At 42.0% G+C, this 20,651-nt stretch overlaps 1 protein-coding gene and 1 pseudogene across 1 annotated transcript; one reads left to right on the forward strand and one right to left on the reverse strand.

Moving 5' to 3' along the window:
- The first annotated feature begins 1,187 nt into the window (after positions 1 to 1,187).
- Positions 1,188 to 9,186, forward strand: LOC140846124 (uncharacterized). The gene is made up of 2 exons (XM_073221579.1): positions 1,188 to 1,607; positions 6,680 to 9,186. Exon 2 carries the CDS (start codon positions 6,741 to 6,743, stop codon positions 8,514 to 8,516), a length of 1,776 nt encoding a protein of 591 aa, XP_073077680.1. The 5' UTR covers positions 1,188 to 1,607; positions 6,680 to 6,740; the 3' UTR covers positions 8,517 to 9,186.
- A 7,829-nt stretch (positions 9,187 to 17,015) lies between these two features.
- Positions 17,016 to 20,037, reverse strand: LOC118973864 (olfactory receptor 14C36-like; annotated as a pseudogene).
- Between the last annotated feature and the right edge of the window lie 614 nt (positions 20,038 to 20,651).

Below are 20,651 nucleotides of genomic sequence, written 5' to 3' on the forward strand. Positions count from 1 at the left end.
TGGCAAGCTATATATTTATTTTTTCATGCAGTGAGTAAACAAGGAATGCTTATACACAGATGGAGTCCATAAAATCCCCATAACTGACTAAAAGCACCAACAAATAAACTAGATCCACTGGGGAGACCTTCAATAGTTTTTAACTAAGCATATATTATCTTGCTCTACATAATATCTTATATTTACTTAGCATCATCATAGGTATTATTGAATTCAATAGTCACAAGACCCTGTATTAAATATCAGAATTTTATTCTAATTTTACAGAGAATATAGAAAGATAGGTTGCATGTCAACAAGAAAAACTACCTCATTTGGAGGAGGTAACAAAACTTATATTATGTAGCATTTGAGGGGAATGTTGATCCACCTTACTGAACTCCAGAACTAAGCAATTTTGAAATATAAACTATTTTCCTCAGACTTACCTTCTAGATGTTCCTAAGAAGACACAGCTCTACTTACTAAGTAACTGAAATGTTTAAATTTGGAGAGACAACCTATGCAACTCAATTTTTCAGTCATCTATGATTTTAATTTGCAATCCCTCCAGGTCATCCAGTCCCTTGTCTTTAATTATAGTATACATGTAGTCACTACTTTTCTCCCAGGGCCTGACATAAAATTAGTTCTCTATCTTGAAAGTGTGAATTTTATTGATATTTTAAATGACAATACAGTTTGTTGCTTTCTAGATTAATAATATAAATTCCTCAATTTGTTTTGCTCTATAATGACAGACAGGGAGTTGTGTTCCTCATTTTCACACAAAATAAATAGAAATACTACTTGGACATCGGCGTTTATTACTTCTAAGTGAACTCTTTAAATTCACTGATTATTTTCAAACTGATGATTCAAGTTGCCATTGACTTGAGATTCCTATCATAGATATTTCAACATGATTTTAATTAATTATTTTTTCTTGAAAACTTACTATTGTCGTTAGTCTTTCATGATTTTTCTGCCTGTCTTGTCACTATCTCAAGATACTGTATACTTGGGTCTATTTCACCCTGGGATAATTTGATGTGCCAAGATTTTCAGACTTGTTTTCTTCTCTTTTGTTCATACACATGATCGCTGCATTTATATATCTTCATTCAACATTTGATCTCCAAATTCCTGTTGCTACCAAATGCCTGCTTTCTATATTTTTTGATATTCCTTTGTTGGCAGCTGCGCTCAGAAAATAGCACCCAATGCAGGGCAGCCGGAAGGCCCCGAACTTCCTAATGACAAATCATCCCACACCACTAAACTACATGCTAATTGCGCCTTGGCATAAGGACCAATGAGACCCACCAAATGGTTATGCTAATAAGGCATATGGAGCCGCACCAACCAGGTCAGAGCATGAGAACTATATAAGCAAGCCTCTCCTTCCCCTCTGGGTCCTGCCCAACTCATTTGTTTCACAAAGAGCTGAAGAATAAAGCTTTCTGCAGAAGAATCCTGCTGTTGTTGCATGCTGTTCTTGCCGGCGAGGACAGGGCACGCGACAAGTGGTGCCGAATCCCGGGAACCAGAACATCACCGGCACAGGGAGGACCCTTCAGACATCTGGAGAGGATTCAGAACTGCAGGTCAGAAGAAAGCCCGGAGGGGTAAGTTCCGACAGGCCCCTGCTTTTTAGGATGATGGTTGATGGTTCTCTGTAAATAAGGAGGCACCATGGGGAATGCACCGTCATTAGTCACGGCGCTGCAGACAGCTCTCAAAGAGCGAAACTTGAAGGTCTCCAGCAAAGTCTTAGGATCTTTTGTGAAGGAGATAGACCGTGTGGCCCCCTGGTTCATTTGTTCAGGGTCCCTCTCAATCCCGAGCTGGGACAAACTGGGGAAAGATCTTGATAGAGAGGAGGAGGAGGGTAGCCTGAGGGGAGGCACCAGGCCCCTCTGGAAACTGATTAGAGCTTGTCTGCAAGATGAGAGATGTGAAAAGGTAATAAAAGAAGGTCAGAGAGCATTGACAGATATCCAAGAGAGCATGTCAGAAATGGAACGGGAAACAGAGAGCGCGCGCGGCCGAAAAAAGGCCACAAAAACGAAGGTAAAGAAACCTCAGAGTGAGGGAGAAAGCCCGCCTAGGGCAAAAGCGAAAGAGCCCCGAGAAGCGAGTGACGATCGCCTCGGAGAAAATAGTAAATACCCCTGGAAAGAGTTGAGGGACCTCCAACTCTCCAATAGGGAATCTGAGGAGGAATTAACGTCCGCAGAGGAAGGGGAAGAAAATAAAACCGCAGAGTGTAGAAGTAAGGGAACCAGCAAAGTTGAAAAGCGGACCAAGGAAAAAATGAAAGCAGGGTGTCCCCCGACGCCCTTTGCCCTGCCACCTTACGTGAGTGGCGCACTCTCCTTTTGCCACCCAGATACTCTTCAGGCAATTAGACAAATGTTTCCTGTATTTGAGGATAATGGCGTACGCTCTCACCAGCCCCTGAGCCATAAACAAGTTAAGGAGTTAGCAGAATCCGTTCAGGCTTATGGAGTCAGTGCTAACTATACCATAGCACAAGTTGAGAGATTAACAGAGAAAGCCATGACACCCGCAGACTGGCAATATGTAACTAAGGCATGCCTTTCTAGTATGGGGCAATACATAGAATGGAAGGCATTGTGGCATGATATCAGCATGACCCAGGCATGCGCAAACGCGGCCGAAGGACAGCCTGCGTGGTCATATGATATGCTGACGGGCCAAGGACAGTGGGTAGCTGACCAGACCACCTTCCCCTTACAGGTATACGCACAAATAAACACGTGCGCCACCAAGGCATGGAAAGCCCTCACCAACAAAGGAGAAGTATCAGGCAATTTGACAAAAATTATTCAGGGGCTGAGCGAGCCATTTTCTGACTTTGTCGCTCGTATGATGGAGGCCGCAGGCAGAATATTTGGAGATCAGGAACAAGCAATGCCCCTAGTGGAGCAATTAGTATTTGAACAATGTACCAAGGAATGCAGACAGGCGATAACACCCTGGAAACAAAAAGGGATACATGCCTGGTTGAAAGCCTGTAGAGAAATAGGAGGGCCACTCACCAATGCGGGCCTAGCCGCGGCCATATTACAGAGCCACAAACAAGCCAGGATCACTAACAGAAGTATCAAATGCTTTCAATGCGGGAAATTAGGACATATAAAGAGAGAGTGTAGGAGCCCAGCTTCAGAACAAACAACCCAAAAGACCCCTGAGTTGTGCCCTAAGTGTAAGAAAGGCAGGCATTGGGCTAATGAGTGCCGGTCTATTAAAGATATAGAAGGGAAACCCTTAGAGTTGCCAAAAAACGCCCAGAGGGGCCCCCGTCACCAGGGCCCGCAAATATATGGGGCAACCAGCACGCAAGTGTCATTCGGGAACAACCAGGCCCCCGAAGGAGAGCCACTTCAGGTTCCGCGGGATTGGACATCCGTGCCACCACCAGAATAGTGTTGACTCCACAGATGGGAGTTCAGCCTATCCCTTCAGACTTTAAAGGCCCCCTACCACCAAATACCATTGGGTTACTCCTAGGGCGCTCTTCTGCTGCATTGAAAGGCCTGGTAGTTCATCCCGGAGTCATAGATCAAGATTATGAAGGACAGGTAAAAATCATGTGTTCGGCTCCCAGAGGAATCTATCCTATATCCCCGGGAGACCGCATAGCCCAGCTCTTAGTTTTACCTAGTCTCCACGCCAATTATCCTGCTACCAACACGGAGAGGGGAGAAAGGGGCTTCGGCTCCTCTGACTGGGATTCAGCCTTCATAGTATTAGATTTAGCAGACAGACCAAAATTAACTCTTCAAATAGAGGGAAAGAGCTTTGAGGGAATCCTAGACACTGGAGCAGATAAAAGTATTATCTCTGCAACCTGGTGGCCCTCCAAGTGGCCTGTGACCCAATCCTCACATTCATTACAAGGTTTAGGATATGAGTCAAGCCCTTCAATTAGTGCCAAACCATTGAAATGGCGAGCCCCTGAAGGACAAGAGGGTACAGTCACCCCTTATGTACTCCCTCTACCGGTCAATTTATGGGGGAGGGATGTCATGAGAGACTTAGGCCTCAAACTCATTAATGAATACTCCACCCCCGCCCAAGGCATGATGATGGACATGGGATACATCCCTGGCAAGGGGCTGGGGAAACACCAACAGGGACACATAGAGCCCATCCTGCCCAAAGTAAAGAATGACCGTCACGGCCTGGGTTTTTCATAGGGGCCATTGAAGATGCCATGCCCATACCTTGGCTCACAGAGGAGGCCGTATGGGTTCCTCAGTGGCCCCTATCCTCTGAAAAATTAGAAGCAGCTCATTGCTTAGTGCAAGAGCAGCTCCAACTGGGACACCTAGAACCCTCTGTGTCCCCATGGAACACACCCATATTTGTAATCAGGAAAAAGTCAGGATCATGGAGGTTGCTTCATGATCTGAGAGCAGTAAATGCTCAAATGAGAATGCTTGGACCCGTACAACGGGGACTGCCACTCCTCTCTGCCTTACCCAAAGAATGGAAAGTGCTCATAATAGATATTAAAGATTGTTTCTTTTCTATACCTCTAAGCTCCAAGGACAGGGAAAGATTTGCTTTTACTTTGCCAGCTATTAACCATGAACAACCCGATGCCAGATTTCAGTGGAAGGTCCTCCCTCAAAGAATGGCAAATAGCCCCACCATATGTCAACTGTACGTTCAGCGAGCGCTAGACCCAATTCGTAAGACCTATCCCACGCTAAAGATCATCCATTACATGGATGACATCCTTCTTTGCTCCCCACAACCAGCGGAAATAGAAGAAGCATATATAGATCTCACTAGATCCCTAGAAAATTGGAGACTGAATATAGCAAGCGAGAAGGTCCAAAAATCTAGTGTTAGCAAATTCCTAGGAGCAACCATTTACACAGATGTAATTTGCCCCCAAAAGCTTGAGATAAGACATAATCAATTGTGAAATTTGAATGACTTCCAAAAACTCCTAGGGGATATTAATTGGTTGCGCCCATACTTAAAGATACCCACCACTGAATTGACTCCACTATTTAAAACCCTAGAAGGAGACCCACAACTAACGTCACCGCGCTCCCTCACACCTGAGGCATTACAAGCCATTCGCAAAGTAGAACAGGCTTTGATGACAGCACAATTAAATAGAGTGCAATCGAATGAACCCTTTGAGTTGTGTGTCTTTCCCACCCCAGAGCTGCCAACAGCAGTCTTATGGCAGCACGGCCCACTGATCTGGATTCATCCCCAAGCCTCTCAGGCTAGGACAATAGAGTACTATCCAGCAGCCGTGGCCAAACTTGCTTTGAGAGGAGTAAAAACCTCCATGACACATTTCGGAGAGGCTCCAGCTAAAATTATAACCCCTTACAGCGTAGAACAGATACAAGTATTATGTGCTATGAACGATGATTGGGCCATACTTGCTTACAGTTTCTCAGGAACCTTTGATAATCATTTCCCTAAACATCCCCTCATCAACTTCGCCAAAAATCATCTCTTAGTATTTCCTCGGGTCACTAGCCTAACCCCGCTGCCTCATGGAAAAACAGTTTACACGGACGGGTCTAAGACAGGCACAGGTGCCTATGTCCATGATGGCAAAGTTGTGACAAAAGGCTACACGCCTGACACTCCACAAATAGTGGAATGTCGCATAGTCTTAGAGGTCCTACAAATATTTCCTGAACCTTTAAATATTGTGTCTGACTCCTGTTATGTAGTTAATGCAGTCAAATCTCTAGAAGTGGCCGGGCTAATTAAAGCGTCCAGCCCAGTAGCCACTTTGTTCAAACAGATACAATCAGCACTACTTCATAGGCAATCTCCTTTGTATATAACTCATATCAGAGCACATTCAGGCCTTCCCGGGCCTATGACCCAAGGCAACCACCTGGCAGACCTCGCAACCAGAAGCATAGTCTTTCCCCTGCTAGACCCTGTCACCACAGCTTCAAAATTCCACACACAGTTTCATGTCACTGCCGAAACGCTGCGCAGGCGGTTTAGCATAACCAGGGCCGAAGCTAGGAACATTGTCCTTAGCTGCCAACACTGCTGCAGCTTCCTTCCCGCACCTCATGTGGGGATCAACCCCAGAGGTATTAGGCCTTTACAAGTTTGGCAAATGGATGTGACGCATATTTCGTCTTTTGGGAAACTGAAATATGTACATGTATCCGTGGATACTTCTTCAGGAGTCATCTTTGCCTCCCCATTGTCAGGAGAGAAAGCTTCCCATGTCATCCAGCACTGCCTTGAAGCTTGGAGCGCATGGGGGTTACCGCAGATTCTGAAAACAGACAATGGCCCAGCCTATACCTCTACAAAATTTGCTCAATTTTGTCATCACATGAGGATAAAACATATCACTGGCCTTCCCTACAACCCACAGGGTCAAGGGATTGTGGAACGCGCGAACCGCACGCTCAAATCCTATTTACTTAAACAAAAAGGGGGAATTGAAGATATACCCCCCACACCAAAAACTGCCATAGCCCTAGCACTTTTCACTATAAATTTTTTGAATCTGGATACTCAAGGCCATACAGCAGCGGATCGCCATAATCAGTGGCCAAAAGACCCACAAGAACTAGTAAAATGGAAGGACGTGTTATCTAACCAATGGAAGGGCCCGGATCCAATCATAATCAGATCCAGGGGAGCTGTGTGTGTTTTCCCCCAGGGTGAAGAAAATCCCTTCTGGATCCCGGAGCGCCTAACGAGGAAAGTCCTAAACAAAGGAGATGACTTCGCTGTACCTCCTGACCCTGCTCCTGACACTGGAGACCCCGACTCAGGGAGTATTGAGATGGGGAATCCTGTCTGCCTTTCCTAAGCCTATGCCTGTCCATTTCAATGCAGCCGTTTTTCCCCGCTTTTTCACCACCAACTCTAGTATGAACTTGCCCTACCTAGTTAAAGACACCCTAGTAGCTCCCCTGGGAGAAAACCGATCCTTCGTAACTAATGGGTCATTATGCTTCACCACTCAGAATCTAGCTGGCTGTATCTCCCTGAAACGGAGGAAATACGGATGGTTCAGTGACATAATTCTAGAGGCCAGTAGCCTCCCCGTTATGTCAGCTAAATTTGAAGGGCCTAATAAGGAAGGGAGCCCGTCCTATAAGAACATGACTATCCACCAGATGGTTCTCTGGATCAATGGCACATTTGTACACTCTCCCAGGAACAATTCCACTGACAGGCCTCGTCAACCCAAATATGCCTCCCATTGTGTGGGCGACTATGAGGGAGAGCTGTGGCCCTGGACTGACTGTCAGTCAACTGTAGTAACGTGGGCAACTGAGAGGCAGGAGTTTACCATCTCCCCAGATATGGAGGGACGGCCAGCCAATGAGGCTTGGTGGCCAGTAAAGGTGCTCGAAGGCGAGTTTCGTCAGCAGCTGAGCATGAACCCCTTCCATAAATGGATGCTGTGTGGAGTCAATGGCTCGTGTACCGACCTCTCCCCCTTTTCCACCCTCCAGGGTGGGGGAATCGGTGTAAAAAATATCACCTTTTGGTGCGAGAATAACCACATGTGCGCACACTGGAACATGATCATGACCCATAACAACGAGAACTACACGTGTTCAGCAAAATCAGGTCCAGAGTCACCTAATTCCCTTTTTCCACCTTCTCCAGTATGCGTATACCCCCCATTTCTGTTTATCTTATCCAATAGTAGCTTTGACTCCTGCTCCAATGAAACCTGCTTTCTGTCTCAGTGTTGGGATGCGCGTAACTTTACCAATGCTTTGGTAGTCCGCATCCCCCGTTGGGTCCCTGTTCCCGTAGACGCCCCTAACACCATGACTCTGTTTCGAGAAAGGCGCGATTTCGGTGTTACAGCCGCCATAGTGCTCCTGATCTCCGCGACCGCGGTCGCAGCCACCGCCGCTGGTATAGCTTTAGACACCTCCATCAAATCGGCTACAGAGCTCAATAACCTTGCAGCCTCAGTAGCTTCTGCCCTGGACCAACAGTCCACACTTGATGGCAAACTGAAAGGAGGAATAATGATCCTCAATCAACGCATAGATCTCGTGGAGGAACAAATGGAGGTGCTCTGGCAAATGGCCCAATTGGGATGTGAGCGGAAATATCGTGCCCTCTGCATCACTAGCATTCAATATAAAAATTTTACTCGGGCAGCTAATCTGTCACGAGACCTGTCCCAGTATCTTTCAGGAAACTGGTCCCAAGACTTCGATGGGACACTAGAAGAGCTGCGGCGAGAAATTATCCACATCAACTCCACCCGTCTAGATATCTCCGTAGCGGAAGGACTCTCTTCCTGGTTCCTCAGAGCTCTCTCCCATGTCAAGGAGTGGGCGGGCATGGCTGGGATGGGCGTGTTCCTGCTTGGAGGTCTCATGCTCTTACTCTGGTTGTTATGCAGACTCCGCAACCAACATAAGCAGGACAAGGTGATCCTTGCTCAAGCCCTAATGGCGATAGACGTTGGCGCCTCTCCCCAAGTGTGGCTCAACATGCTTAAGAAGGAAGCTCGGCTTTAGCTTGAGGTAGCTCTTGCACCCTGAGCCCATGTGGCACTGCACCAGGCCCGAGTACCTCAATGCTTAATCACAGCTTTCTTTAAGAAGCTCATGGTGCAAGAGGGTTGAGAAAAAGGGTCCAAACCCTTTGTACCAAGCGGTCCCAACGCCAGCCAGAGGATGCGAGGCAAAGCACTGCAAGAGGTCTTGGACCCCTCTGAGAGGCATGCCTGACTGCATAGGGGTAGATGCCCAGAACCCCTCTCCAAAAAGGGGGCATCAGGAAGTATGATGGAGGTCAGGCCTCTGTCTCCGCCTCTGCTGGCAAGTTCCGCCTTGAGCTTCTGTTAGACAAAAAAGGGGGAGATGTTGGCAGCCGCGCTCAGAAAATAGCGCCCAATGCAGGGCAGCCGGAAGGCCCCGAACTTCCTAATGACAAATCATCCCACACCACTAAACTACATGCTAATTGCGCCTTGGCATAAGGACCAATGAGACCCACCAAATGGTTATGCTAATAAGGCATATGGAGCCACACCAACCAGGTCAGAGCATGAGAACTATATAAGCAAGCCTCTCCTTCCCCTCTGGGTCCTGCCCAACTCATTTGTTTCACAAAGAGCTGAAGAATAAAGCTTTCTGCAGAAGAATCCTGCTGTTGTTGCATGCTGTTCTTGCCGGCGAGGACAGGGCACGCGACATTCCTTCATCTACTATTCACTACATGAATACAGTTCCAATGCTGACCATTATCTCCCATGAATCTACTGTTGTTGTTTTAATGTTGAAAAGCTTCTACATCATCCTCTGTCCTGCTAATCATGTTCTCCACCTAGGAGTTATGTAGGATAGAAACAATTTCCCTAGGAGGGAAATATCTGAGTTTTCAAATATACTGCCCAATTATGTGCAAGAATGCTTCAATTATTTTACAATCTCACTAGCTATGTAAACAAAAAGAGCATTTTATTTCATCACATTCTCAAAATCATCTGATATACCACTTGATTTTTTTTTAAACTTTCGTAAAGCTATTTTGTAAGAAATGGTTTCTCACTCTTACATTAATATCATTTCCTTTACTGATTCGGGTAGTCATCTCATGTATTTATTGGCCATTCAGATTTCAACTTCAATGAATTGCATTGAGTCATTAATCTATCTCTTGTGAAAGTTAAAAGGTAAGAATATAATTTCAAAAATTTCATGCAGACCTTCCAGTTTTTACAGCACCAGATCTTTGGTTGGAGTCTCTTCCTACACTGTTTTCTACCTCCATCTAATACTATTTACCAAATTTCTGTGCTTGAAATTCTCTGAAATCAATAATTGAATTAATTTGCATTGTTTTATCATCTTTTACCTCTCTGTTTTGTTTTCTAAAATATACAATGTATTCTAAGCCTTTAAATAATATAGCTGTATTTTGTATTTTTATCAGTTTCCCATAAGATTCATGCCCATATCCCTTTGCCCATGTTGATTTAATAACTGACTTAATTGCATATCATCCCTAACAAAGCAAGAGCTGAGATTCATGATACTAAGAGATTTTCCTCTTTACTACCTCTCACCTCATGTTAGCTTAAGTGGTGTTGTTTGGAGCTTTAGACACTAATATTTCTCCAAAAATTATTTTCAAATGCACTTAAATTTATGATAGCACTCTAATGTCACCTTGAAAAGTTTATCATAAACATAAGTCTAAGTTAACATAATAAAATAGAGAAGGAAACTTTTGAAAATAATTCATTTATGTATCTTAAACCCACTATAATTTTACATACTGTTTAATAAGACATAGATGAATTTAAAGATATTAGCAAGGCTTGGAATAGTGTGTACCAAACAATGAAATATGGATGGAAGATGGAATTTGGACTTGGTGATAAATATATGGTTAGATGTATCTCCTAATTAACATTTACATCATTAACCAATAGAAGGAAGAAAAATACATAATATTAATTTTTATAAATGTAGGAAGGGATAGTAAAATACTTGTTCTAAACATTTTTGCATTTTACATTTCCTAACATGTTGTGTAAAATTAAAGGAATGCAAGCATTTTAAAAGATTACCTCATTTACAAAATACACTTTTTTCCAAAGGGTCCTTTTTATTCATCCTTCACTCACCAGATGCCCATCCCTAAGTCTTTAACAATGTCCATAATTTTCTTGCTTCTTTTTTTGATGTTTGTGCCATCTCCTTTTCCTAAAGCATTTCCATTTTGTTCAGCTGCTGTTTTCTCACACTATCATTTTCTCTGAACTTTATTTTTTTCTTTCATGTTTTGCATTAGGTACATTTTGTCTAAATTCTTGATGTGCACCAGTTGGCATTAATATTTGCCTTTCAGTCTTCTAGTTTTTGCATTAGATGGTACAATATCTCCTCATAACATTACATTTTAAATATTTAAGTATTTTGCTTAATATTTCATTTTTAAATATATAACTTAATGATTTTCATAGTATGTTGTTTCCAAAGAGGATTAAAATCCGTTTTAAACTTCTCCCTTTAAAACTTGCCAGGGTTTATGATTGAATCATTAAAGTATACTCTGATTCCCAAGATTTGGTGATAAAAGGTGATGTAGCTTCTGCTTCTGTCAGCAGTTCCTCGGAGGTTTTAGCAGTCATGTACACAGCCTGCATCTTCTTGGGTCACCATGTTTTAAGAATTTCTGGGCCACAGGGAGAAACCAAGATTAGGTGCTTCAGTCAAGAGCTTCAGTTTAGAGCCAGGCTGACAGCCCACACCAATTGCCAAGTATCTGAGTGAAGGCACTTCTAGGTGACCCCAGCTCCTATCCATTGAATCCCTCCCACACTGAGCAGAGACTGACCCCATCCCCCTATGCCCCATCTGATTTCCTTAATGACAAAAAATGTCCACTGTATAATGTAAATGATCTTTTATTTGTTACACAGCAATATTAACCATCATAGACTGATACAAGTAGGGTGATAAAAATAAACATATAAATACATGCACTGGTAGAAGTTTGAAGGACTTGGTGGTAACTGTTAAAGGAAGCCTGCAGGGCCTCAGAAGCATGTCAGTGGAGACTACAGGTGTTCAAAGAGACTGTCAATGAGGGCTTAAAGAAAGTGTTATTAAAGCTGAAGGAGGGGGGACATATCTTACATAATGGCATACGATGTCAATACTTTGCTGCCCATGTAAAGGAAATATAGGAAATACATGTAATAATCGTGATGGTGCAACAATTCTTCCAGGCAAAATATTGCCACTTGGTATATTCTTATTGTCTATTACAAAACAAGAAAAGAGAAGTGAGCTAAAGTATAAACTGTTCAATTTAAAGAGCCAAGTCTTGCTGGGTTAAGAAACAAAATTGTCATTTCCAGCCTCTCCAGATGCAAGTGACTCTTAAAGTTACGAAAAGGCACCAGGTCAAATACCATATCCAGTGTGGAATGTAAGATGCCTAATTCAGACCACCTGAAACCTAAAAGAGATATCTCATAAGACACGTGGAACATAGGCAAAAGGCTTCTAAAATCTTAAGGCCATGACACAGATTCTGTGTGGTACACAGTGAGGCTCCCTACCCTGCGGGCTTTGTCACATGTAGACTCAAAGGTTTCTAGGTACCTAAAGGTAGGCTTGGAGAGATTGATGCATCTGGTTTTCTATAACGGGGTAAAAAAACTACACAATTTACAGAAAACCCACGAAGTTTCAAAAATGATTTTTCTAGCCAGCATGAACTAAAGGAGTGACAAGTAATGGCCTTACCTTTCCCAAAGACATTTTTGCCCTTCGACCTCAGCTCTTAGAACATAAGCTGCAAGCCTTTGAGTGTCCTCCCAATACATGTCTTTGGTTTTCTGAGGTCTCTGGGTCACTTACGATAGTCTATGCCAACAGTGTGATTTGGGGTGGGAATTCTGGGACTATGCAATATCTAACCTCAGGAAGAGCTGGAGACAACTTGCAGTCACATATGCACTTGGTCTCAACGGTGCTGCTGATCCCATTAGCACTCCAGTCATCAAAGCTCAGAGAAGCTTTCATGGCTGTTGGTACTCTGATCCTGTTAGCAGCACGTCGCTGCTGTGTGTGTGACTCTGCTAGGACAGCTGGAAGCTCCTGTCTCCTCTCTGCGGACCCTGCCCTATCCACGCTTGCCACGGCTGACAGTAGCCTGCATCCCTTTTGATGTTGTAAAATGTAACTATGGATTAGTGGTTTTCCTGAATTCTGTGAACATTTCCATCCATTGACTGAAACTGAGCATGGTTCTGGGGACTCTGAATCTTGTAGTTGGTGTCAGAAGGGAAGCTGGTCTTGAGGACTCCCTATAAGGAGTGGGCTTTATACAGTGAAAAGCTGCTTTCGGACTACTAGACTGCTGCAGAAATCAGGCGAAGAAGTCTGTTCTGTTGCAAAATCAGCTTCCTTACTCAAAGGGAAGCAGCACTGCGGGGGGAACTCCTAGAGCCGAGAGTGAGACCATGAGCTCAGGTGTCCTGCCAATGGGTTTCAGCCCCGGGTAAGTTTGCTGTGGATTCAACGGGACCAAGGAAAATGACAGCAAACGTTGTGCGGGGTGCAAGGGTTTGTTTCCCCGGAGTGTTCTCCGGGCGGCGGTAGGCTGAGCACTGGCCCCCCGCCTCCGCCTGGAGCACTGCGCAGAACTCTCTATAGCGCAGTAATAGCTCATTGCCTGCAGGCGTGGAGGCCGTAGCCTAGCAATAGGCCACTTACCTCATCAGGTTGTTTAAGCTCAGAGAGGCTCCTGGGCATAGGAACCCGACTTCCCCACATGAGGAGAAGTATTTGCAGCCACCACACTGAGCCCAGACTGAGGCCCGTGTGCCTGACTAGACTTCAGAATCGCCATGACCAATGCCTAGTTTGTAGCATTTTTTTTTCACCATTTAGAGCAAGTGTGCTTTACTGGTGTGATCAGTGCCTCTCACCATTGCATAGGGTGAGTGACAGGACAGGTAACTTTCTCTTTAGTTCACACGTTATCAGAGTTTTTAAAAAATGATATTCAGATCAGACAACAAGTAGCTTCACCTGAGATGCATCATTTTTCCCCAGATCTTGTTTATAGAACGAGATGATAAGGACTGATGAGTCTGGTATCATACCAGATTGAATTTTGTGCTTCAAAATTTTGGGGGGCCAGGCCTTTGAAGGCAGCACGAACACATTTTGCTTTGGGGCAGGGTGCATTCACGGTGTGAACTGTGGCAGATTATTTTCTAAAAATCGCTGCCAGCTATATCTTCCATTCACAAATTTCCTAGAAACGTACTACTTCCCGTTCAAGAAGTAAAATACATATTCCGCGGTGCTTGCATGTGGCAGGTCTCTGTTACTGCCTCAAGCAACACAGTGTGAGCAGAAAAGATGCTCTATGGTGTGTGAGGCCTATTACCTGGGCATGTCCACTTTGTTCATTTAGTAATACTTTATCTTAGACATTTCAACCACTCAATAAACAGTCTCGTTTTCTGAAGCTTTCATGATGAGAAGAATTAGTCACCTACAGTAACATTGTGGAAGAAAAGATATGGTTGATAGAGATAGAGATGATAGAGATAGAGATAGAGATAGAGAGATAGAAGTAGAGGTAGAGGTATAGGAAGAGGTAGAGATAGAGATAGAGACAGAGGTAGACATGAGAGACATGACGGAGATTCCCAGGCATCCTCTCACTGAGTCAGACCCCTGTGCTTCCAGTTCAGTCACTCTGGCTACACAAGCTCCTTTGAGCTAGGTCCTCTGTGCAAGCATTCCTGCATTCCTGACTCATAGAAAGTCTGAGATAATAAAATATTGTTTGAAGCCAACAAGTTTGAGGAAATTGTTGCACAGCATTAAGCAACTGGAAAAGGAGCATTTTCTCTTGGACATTTCATCCATGGATGATTCACATACAATTTTCTATTTTGCTTATTTTCTAATATTTACCTTGATTTTATCAGCATCTATTGAATTAGTATTTATTTTTTATTGAAGTACAGTTGATATACAATATTATATTGGCTTCAAATATAAAACAGTGATTTGACAGTTACACACATTATTAAATCCTTACCCCTACTAGTGTAGTTACTGTCTATTAACATAGGAAGATGTTACGGAAACACTGACTATATTCTCTACGCTGTACTTTCATCCCCATGACTAATTCATATTGGGACTGAGATTTTCTGCCTCTTTATCCCCTTCACCTATTTTACCCACCCACCCCAACCCACCCCCACCATGGAAACTACCAGGCACTTTTCAGTGTCTCTTGAGTTCTGAGTCTACTGCTGATTTGCTCATTTTATTTATTTGTTTTTCTTTAGATTCCACATATAAGTGCAACCATATGGCATTTGTGTTTCTCTGCATGGCTATTTTCTAGTCCCATCCATGTTGTTGCAAATGGTAGGATTTGTTTTCTTTTTATGCCTAATATTTCACTATGTATATGTAACACATCTTTATTCATTCATCTATTGATAGACACAAAACAAGTTTTAACAAATTTAAGAAGACTGGAATCACATAAGGTATGTTTTTCAAAAATAATGCTGTGAAATTAGAAATCAGTGGTAGTAAGAAGATCAAAAGATACTCAAATCGTTGGCAATGAAACAACATACTCTTTTATAACCAACAGTGCAAAAAATAGAAATTAACTCTGAAATCAGAAAACATCCTGAGGTAAGTGGAAATGGATCACAGTAAACCCAAGCTCCTATGATGCAGTAACAGTGATTATAGTGTGAGGGTTCAGAATATTTAAAGTGGTCAGAGTGTTCACAGTGGTCTCATGGTTGAGAGGCATTCAGAATCTGACATTTCCACTTTTCAGCCAGGGAGACGTACACTATCCCTGGGACTTACTGGCATTACTGTTCTCCTTTTGTTGCAAGCTTGGGGAGACAGCCCCTTCACCCACCCACCCCACCACCAACAGTAAATATGGCCATGTGACTTATTCAGCCAATAAAATGTGAGCAGAAATGACTGGTAGAGACAAAAACTCTTCGCACGGCTGAGAGCTGACTATGGAATTCATCTTCTCACATTTCCCAAACTCAAAATGATTTCATGTCATTTTGAAACAGAAGAAACTCCATCATAACTCTTCTTGTTTGTAGGTGTACATTGAATGAATGCTTTATCATTTGTATGGTGATCCTTCTTGATGTAAAAATGTATGTTTGAATTTTTTTTCAAATATGTATTTTGCATTTTTACTGTTAACCCCTGTTTTCAAAATGTCCTTGGATTTCTTTGTAGTATTTTCTGTTTGTCTGCTTTTGAGTTCAAGAGTCCTTTTTCCACTGTGAATGCAGAAATCTTCTGGAAATGTAGGCAGAGGCTACCTTTGAATACATGTATGTTTTTAAAAGATCTCATAAAACTGATATTTTCAGGCCCACAGTCAAGAAGTCACTTAGCTTCTGATTGCACAGTACTCCTACTTTTTCTACTTGCATTTTTCAGTAAAGACCTATGAATCATATTTCAGTGTGAGTCAGACCTTATTTCCAATCCTCAGTCAAGTGCATCCATCACAGAGAACCCCCCTGCTAACCCACATTTGGCAGATATTGTGAGCTAGAAATAAAACTTGGTTGTATTATGCTGCTAAGACTTTGGGGTCACCAGTCATGCAGTAAAGCCTACAAAATGATGACTGATACTATGACAATAAGAACAAATCTTTCAGATAACATTGTCAGAAAGCAAATTAATGGTATTTTTAATCCCCAGTGGCTTTAATGTATGTGAAGAGAAGCATATGATAATAAGGGAGAAGATAAAATTTGTACATTCTTGAATAAATGTAGCAAATAATATTTGAAGCATCAGTAAATAAATGTACTCCAAGCCATATGAACATATTTTAACCAACATTTGTACTGATGACATGTATAATGCATCTGTTCTTTTTTTTCTATGTAAGAGAAGCTGTGTAAAATGTTTATCTTCTCAAAAGGATTCCATACTCCTGCCAAACCCATTTCTCTTTTCATAATACAGAGCACATTTCATTCATATTTTTATGGTATTCAAAAGAATATATGTTTTTCATATTTATTTTTAAGTGAATAAGTGACTGGTATTTTTTATTTCTTCTTTATAGTAATATCAAACGTGACCTGTCAAAATTAATTAACATTGTTTTAATTCCAGGTTTGTGAATATTTAAAGATTGTATAAATGTAGAACAGAAGTTTAACATGAAATATTTCTCAGGAAAACCTTTTGGCTCTTTAAGACTGACATTTTAGGGAGGCCCTTTAGCTCGTCAAAGCAGGAGCGGGATCTCTTACTTACACCTGATCTTTACTCAGTGGCATATTCAAATAATCCACAACCTTCAAAAAGGAAAGATTTTGATCAATGATACAATTTAAGGATATTTATTCAATTTACATCAGCTATATCTACAGAATCCTAAGCAGTTACCTTTCTTTACTGCTGAAAACATAAAGTTCTTTTGGTAATTTAGGTTACTCTCAATATTTCCTATATGTTTACTGAATAAGACATTCTTTTCATGATTTTCTTGATGGCACATTTTATTTGTTCATTTCTGAGACTGTAGATAATAGGGTTGAAGAGTGGGGGTATTATGGAATAGAAAACAGAGAAGACCATGTTCTGGATGGTGGCAGAGATGGCTGATGGCCTCAGATACACATAAAAGCCTGAGCTGAGGAAGACAGACACCACGAAGATGTGGGGGACACAGGTGGAGAAGGCCTTTGTTCTGTCTGCTCCATTTGGAATCTTGAGCACAGTGGAAAATATGTGAACATAAGACTTGATGATGTAGATGAAGCAGCCACCACCGATCCCCAGACCAGAAGCCACGACCATCATCTCATTGCTTGAGGTGTCCAAGCAGGAAAGCCTCAGCAGGGAGGGGATGTCACTGAAGAACTAGTGGACCATGTTGGACTGACAGAAGGACAGCTGGAACATGTTACCTGTGTGCACACCTGCATAGGCGAGACAGCTGAGGATGGAGGCTAGGTTCATCTGGACACAGACCTGAGGGCTCATGATCACAGGGTAGTGGAGGGGCTGGCAGACGGCCACTTAGTGGTCACGGGCCATGATGGTGAGGAGCAGAAGCTCCACATACACAAAGAAAACCACCAGGAAGACCTGAGCTACACATCCAGCCTTTGAAATGGTCCTGCTGCCAAGCAAGGCGTTGATGCATGAGTTAGGCACCGTTACAGATGTGTAGCATGCGTCCAGGATGGACAGATTTCTGAGGAAGAAGTACATGGGAGTGTGAAGGCTCCTGTCAAGGGTGGTGATAGTAACAATGAGAATGTTGCCCATTCACGTCACCAAATACATCAGAGAGAAGGAGATGGAGTGCAAAGCCCTTAGTTCCTATACATCAGAAAACCATGAGGAGAAATGCCAGCATTGTCATGGAATTTGGTATCAGTGGGTCACACAGCTTGCACCTGGGAAGTAAGGAGAGATGTGCTGAACCCAGGAAGAGTCAAGTCATGTGGCGATGCCCTCAGCTGTTTCAGTCCTGACCTCTATGTATTTCAGTCTATAACGATGTCCCTAGTATGTTTGAAGGAAAACTATGACCCTTCATCAGTCTGGATGACATTCTTATTCTTGCGGTAGTAGTGGAGTGGCAATCAGCCTAATTGCTCAGAAACAACAGACATATAAAAGTTCAATATACATCTCTATATGTTTCTATTGGAGAATGCAATTTTCTCATAGTCAAATAGAAATAAATATAGGCATAGATTACATAAACATAGATTTTAAAATAATTTTGGGAGATCATGTTGTTAAATATAAGATAATTAAAATAGAACATTGTGGTTGTGTTTCAGTCTTACATTTTTATGTTCGGGTTCAGACAATATGGGGAAAATTAACCTTTTCTTCTAGAGCATGCTTTTTATGCATAATGATGTCCCTATAACACTAAATATTAATATCATTGGGACTTTACTTACTTCAAATGGATCATGTTACCTGATATATTTACCCACATCAAATCTACTCCTCATTTTTCTGTTAAACTTTTATACATCTCATTATTTTTCTAGTCGTTCATCTCTCCTTTCGAAGACAGAAGGAGTGAACCAGATGTTCTTGTTTCCTTAGAGACTCCTGAAACTCACCCCTAATATTCCCTCATTATCACCTTCAGTCGTGGTACTTTTCAAAACTTCTTTGATTCTACTGGCTGAAAAACAAACTGAAACAATGAAATAATGGCATAATACCTTCTAATACTAATTTAGCTTTCTCCTTCTAAATTACTAATTTTGCTTTTTCTCACTGTGATCTTCATCTTTTTCAACACGTTTTCTGAAATATCTGTCTTTGTTTTTGCATCCTTTAACAAGTCAAGTGTTCGCTGTTGCCAAAAATTCTTTAGGGCTTGTATCTTCTGTCCTTGGTCTGTTCGGTTTATTCGTCAGTGGACGTATCAGCCGACACCCGTCTGGACGTGGCCGCACCACCTGTGTTCTCCTGGATCTCAGCGATCACTCTTCCACAGCTCTTTCTTCTAAGTTCCTCCAAATAACCATGTCCAGAGTTGAATTTATTGTACTCTCACTTTGTGTGAAAGTAAAGGTCTTTTAAGTTCTCTTCAAAAATCTTACAATCCAGACCCATTCACACTGACCCATTCCCTCAGACATCATTTTGCTAATATCACCTATCATGAACTTATCAAACATCTGTCTGTGAGGGTCTTCAGAGATGTGGGCCACAGTCATGACCTCTTTTTTATCCCATCGATTTTATGATGCTTAGAGCATTTCAGAGTGGAAATAAATTGAGCAGATGCTTTGAGCTACCTGTTCTGTTAATGCTTTTAAATTCTCCAAGGTTTGAATTTGATGAAAATTTATGCCGTTCAAATGTCAGGTAAAGCTACATAAACATATTTGATATTAAGTATAGATATTTTTTAATGGGGAATAAGCTATCACATTACTAAAGTATTGTTACCACTAATTCTTTATGTACACATGGCTTCCAGGACAGAGGAGAAAATACCCTCATCAACAAGATATTGCCTCTACATGTTTAACAGTTGAACTAAAATATCTATGTTCTGGATATTTTCAAGGTTCTTTGGATAGAGGGAAAAGTAGTTTGTAGTTATGGTTTTGATTTCCAGCTATCTGGATCAAAAGACTCATTTTTATCATGAGTGAAATGGGCATTTCAAACTATAGACTCAATCTCTGTATTTTATCAAACTGGGAGCAGTGCACTACCTCTCATATAAACTGGCCCGGATCAGATGAGACTACATGTAACACATTTAGAAAAAGGCTGAGAGTATCATAAATGCTCCGTAAATATCCCATTTTCAAAAATAATGCTAATATTTCTGTGTTCCATTATTTTAAAGTCCAATATTACTAGCATGTATGTGTATGTAGTCAGATACTTTCTAAATAAAATTTGTATATCGAGTCTAAATCTCTCAGAGGCAGTACTGTAACACCTTCTCATAGAGAGCAAAAATCCTGCGCATTTAACCGCTGATATTTCCGAGCTGTCTCCCCTGTGGTTCTCATGGACGTGATACATTCAAGTGGCACTGGGAGTGGGCTGATTCAGTATCTCTATAGTTTTCCAAGTAATGTCCTCATACTTTGGTGATGATGAAGTAATTATAATTTCCTGTACAGAAGTTTCATATATGATTACATTAGTCATGTAAAGCATGAATCCAAATAGTTTCCAGCAGCATAAATTCTCCCATGGAAGAGCCACCAAGACCTTGTCTGCACAGCAAGCAGGCATGAAATCTAGTAAGTATCACCAGGAAAGCAAGGTTAGAACTGTCCTTCACCCAAGATGTAGTCACTTCACCTGTCAAAACAGGATAACTGCGTGAACTATTATACTCAATTTTAATAATGTATGTTCATTCATAGATTTATTCTTTGAGTCATTGGTTCAACAAATGTAGGCCTAAGACCAGAAGTTTTGTGAGTAATAAAGGCAACTAAACAAATCCCTAGCCTCACAAAATCTGTATTCTGTTAGAAGAGATTTCTGTTAGAAGAGAAGTGAATAGTTAATATTTGAGGAGAAATCAAATATTTCAGGTAGTTTTATGTAGTTTGATGAAAATGCAAAGGG

This window comes from Manis javanica, chromosome 14 (assembly GCF_040802235.1).
Source record: "Manis javanica isolate MJ-LG chromosome 14, MJ_LKY, whole genome shotgun sequence".
NCBI classification, from domain to species: domain Eukaryota; kingdom Metazoa; phylum Chordata; class Mammalia; order Pholidota; family Manidae; genus Manis; species Manis javanica.

Coding starts and splice junctions, on each gene's coding strand:
- LOC140846124 (XM_073221579.1), top strand. CDS start 6,741: ATGACTTCGCTGTACCTCCTGACCCTGCTCCTGACACTGGAGACCCCG.